The 3,765-nt window shown below is 44.0% G+C and overlaps 1 protein-coding gene across 1 annotated transcript; it reads left to right on the plus strand.

Annotated features, from left to right (window-relative positions):
* Positions 1-261: 261 nt before the first annotated feature.
* LOC102994268 (melanoma antigen preferentially expressed in tumors-like) lies at positions 262-2,956 on the plus strand. The gene is made up of 4 exons (XM_024129488.1): positions 262-551; positions 1,006-1,608; positions 1,721-1,774; positions 2,554-2,956. Exons 1-4 carry the CDS (start codon positions 262-264, stop codon positions 2,954-2,956), a joined length of 1,350 nt encoding a protein of 449 aa, XP_023985256.1.
* Positions 2,957-3,765: the final 809 nt, after the last annotated feature.

Raw genomic sequence — 3,765 nt, forward strand, 5'->3', positions numbered from 1 at the left:
CTGTTTACCTTATGGGGATTCCCTTATGTGTTACTTGTCGTTTTTCACTCGCTGCTTTTAATATTTGTTCTTTGTATTTAATTTTTTTGCGTGGTATGTGGGCCTCTCACTGTTCTGGCCTCTCCTGTTGTGGAGCACAGGTTCAGGACACACTTATTCAATCAGTATTTTATCCATAGCTAACCCTGGAAGCAAACAAGTGACTATCGATATCTTCTCAGGATTTCTAAATATTTTCCACTCTGAAGCAGGTTTTCGAAGATGGACCAAAACACCACAGTCACTCGTCTAGAGCTTGCTGCAAAGAGACTGCTGAATAATGAGCCTGCAGCTATCCATGCCCTGGACGAAATCCCAAGGGAACTCTTTGTTCCATTGTTCAAAGCTTCCTTCTTGGGTGGGCATAAGACGATGCTAAAGGCAATGGTGAACGTTTGGCCTTTTCGCTGTCTCCATATTGGGTCATTGAACACACGAGACGCATACTGTGACATCTTGGAAGCCATTATTGATGGTCTGCAGATTCCCCCTGCCCAGAACTCTTCCTCTTGGTAAGACTATGACCAGTAGAGACTCAGGGAGTCAGCAGGAGGGTATGCTGTAGCCTGGGGCAGGGGAATACCTAACCATCTCTCAACAGTAGCCAATGGTAAATACTGCAGTCTTTGCAGAGCTGTCGGTCAGCACTTGGGGTCACCTTCGGGACTCCATTACCTTATAGAGTTGATTATAGAATAGAGGTGTTTGAGGATACTATGAATGGAATTGAGTGTGATTACACAGAAGTGGAACATGGACAGTGAGGTAGGGAAAGACTGGAGGTGAAGGAGAGGGTGGGGAAAGGATGAAAGACGCTGCATTTGTGTGGAAAGAACTTCTTGGTGAATGGCAATGAAGTGAAAACCAGGGTTAAAATGTTCTGTCCCTGCTTCTCATCATTGATCTTGCTGGGTTATATTAAAATCCGCTACCTCTCATGTGTTCTGTCTCTTCCTTTCCTTACAGGGGACCCAAACTGAGGATCCTAGATTTAAGGAGTGACCTGGACTGTGAGACAATATGCACTGAGATTGGGACCGCATTCCCTTTCTGTTTTCAGTCATGCATTTACTCTCAGCACTCTATCCTTAAGATAGAAGAAGCTCAGCATAGTGTCAGGTGCCTCGGGATTGGTAATTCCGTGTCTGAGCCTCAGTTAGCACAGGAACCCATGGAATTACTAGTGGATATTTCCCTCAATAGTACCTTGAGAACAGAGCAATTCCTCTCTTTCCTTTGTAGTAAAGTTCAGCAGAACTTTGGGTCCTTGCACCTCTGCTGCAGAGATTTGCAAATTGATAGAATGTCGGCCCACAAAAATATCCTGCACTTTCTGGATCTGGGGTGCATTGATCACCTGGAAATAGATCAGGCTAATCTGGGTGAAGTCATCACCCTTTTGCCTCGGGTGATCCACCTGAACAGCCTTACTCTGTGTTACATCCTCTTTAAATCTTATAAGAGAAGGAAAATCAGATCATTTATCCTCTGCCTTCGGCGGCTGGACAATCTCCAGGAGCTCAGCTTGTCTTTCTTCTGCTTCACAGATCAACTGCACAAACTGCTCAGGTGAGGGGGTGGGGAGGAACCTGGGTTCCCGTAACACCTCATTGTTAAGACAAAAGAGGCCATGCTTGGATCCTCCTAAGCTCCTTGTAACTCATTTCTCTTTTTGCCTCAGCATAGGGACTGCTGGGCGATTGAACCTAGCCGGGGGAGAGAGGGGTACCTTATGGTGAGCAGCAGATGAGGTTAGAAAAGCAAGCTGTGCTCATTCATTCATTCATTCATTCAGTGACCGTGGGCAGACACTATAATAAGTCTGTAAATATATTGGTGAAAAAGACTCAGTCCTTCTCCTATTGGACTTTACGTCTCTCTAGAGAGGAAGGGGAGGCATTCAGATGGAGAAACATCAAGCTGTAGGACTAATGCACATGCACATGGATGGGCCCCAATAGTTAGCACTGCCAGATAATTTTGCTCCTGTATTTCCCCCAAGTCTTAGACCCTGAATGGAGAGCTTGTCATCTGGGAACTAGTCAAAGGAAACCCTCAGTTGGCTGCTTTCCCAGACCCATCCTCGCCAAATAAGTGAATCAGATCCAAAACTGTTTATGTCGTATATACTAAGTGCATGCAATTTCTTCACTTAATCTTTCCCGCAGTTCTGTATAATAATTACTGCTGTGCACATTTTCAAGATTAAAACCCTGTACCTCAGAGTGGTAATGTAACTTTCTCAGTGTCACAAATCTATAAAGTCTGATCCCAAAGTCCACATTGTTAACCACCTATTGCAAATCATGAACACAGGAGTTTATTCTAGAGACTTAGGTACCTATAATATGGGGCTCATTGCCCTCATTCTTCTGAAATAACCTTACTTTTTTCTCTCTATAGAGTTATGCCACCTCAGTTGGATACACTGTATCTACCTTTCTGTAGCCTTTCTCACAGAGATGTCACTGTCCTGTCCCAGACCTCTCAGGTCACCCGCCTAAGGGTATGAAGTCTCAGTAACAACCAGATCTTCTCAGAAGTTTATGAGCTCTTCCAGACTCTGCTGGAGAAGGTCTCAAGCACCCTGCAACATCTGGAGGTAAATAATTGTACGATAACTGATTCTACTCTCTCTGCCGTCCTCCCAGCCCTGAGCCACTGTACCAACCTCCGTGTCCTTACCTTTGCCTTCAATCCCATTACGATGCCTGTGTTCAAGAGCCTTCTGCAGCACTTGACACCCTTGATGAAGCTGAAGTATGTGACTTATCCTGTCCCTGTCCATTGCTACGAGGAATGGAATTTTCCTGACACTTTGGACCGACAGAAACTTGCTGAAGTTCAGGCTCAGTTGGAGGAGATGCTGCACGGGGCACAGCGGGATGACATGAACTGGGGCACTTGTTCAGAGTGATTTCCACAGTACAAGGAGGTGTTTCAACACTGATGTGTGGTCATTAAAGCATTCACTTTTTTTTTTGCCTGAAACACAAGTTTGTAGAGACACATGTAAAGTTCTACTGTTCTAGGAAACTGGGACTAGGAACACTGGATATGTAAACTGATCTCTATAAAAGGGGAACTTTAAAAAGAAAATAGAGGAATTTGAAAGGTCCTCTGGATCTCTTGCGCACTGCCCTCTACATCTTCTGGTTACTAACCACAGTGTTGGGTATGTGACCTAAGTTGACCCAGTCATGGTCCATCATTTCCTTATCCACACTGATTGGTTCACTTATTCATTTATGGGCACTTGACACAAGTCAGATCAATTGAAACTCTTCCTAGAGGTGGTAGTTGTTGAATAATTTTACCCTCAAGGGACCTGCAAACTTCTTGTGTTTCTGGTTACCTCAGATGGCTTATGAGAAACCATATGCAACTCAAAGGAAACAAAGAAACTATGCCCACTACCTACTGGTATCTTCATCAGCATATTGCTGCCTGATTTCCCAGGTCTCAGACCCCTGGCTCAGTTATACCTTATTCCACACACATTCACCAAGTATCTGTTATGATTTAGGTACTTTTCCAGGTGCAAAGAAAGATAAATTCCCTCATCTCACTCAGAGTGTAGACATTCCTATGATTTATCAGTTTCCCTACTCTTTCTTAGAGGACTTGGGAAATTATTTATTCCCCCATAACAGAGTATTTTTTTCACTTTTTTCCCTTATAGAGTCTGCTCAAATGATATTGCCCTTTTTATGCTGTTGGATAGCT

This window comes from Physeter macrocephalus, chromosome 21 (assembly GCF_002837175.3).
Source record: "Physeter macrocephalus isolate SW-GA chromosome 21, ASM283717v5, whole genome shotgun sequence".
NCBI classification, from domain to species: Eukaryota; Metazoa; Chordata; class Mammalia; order Artiodactyla; family Physeteridae; genus Physeter; species Physeter macrocephalus.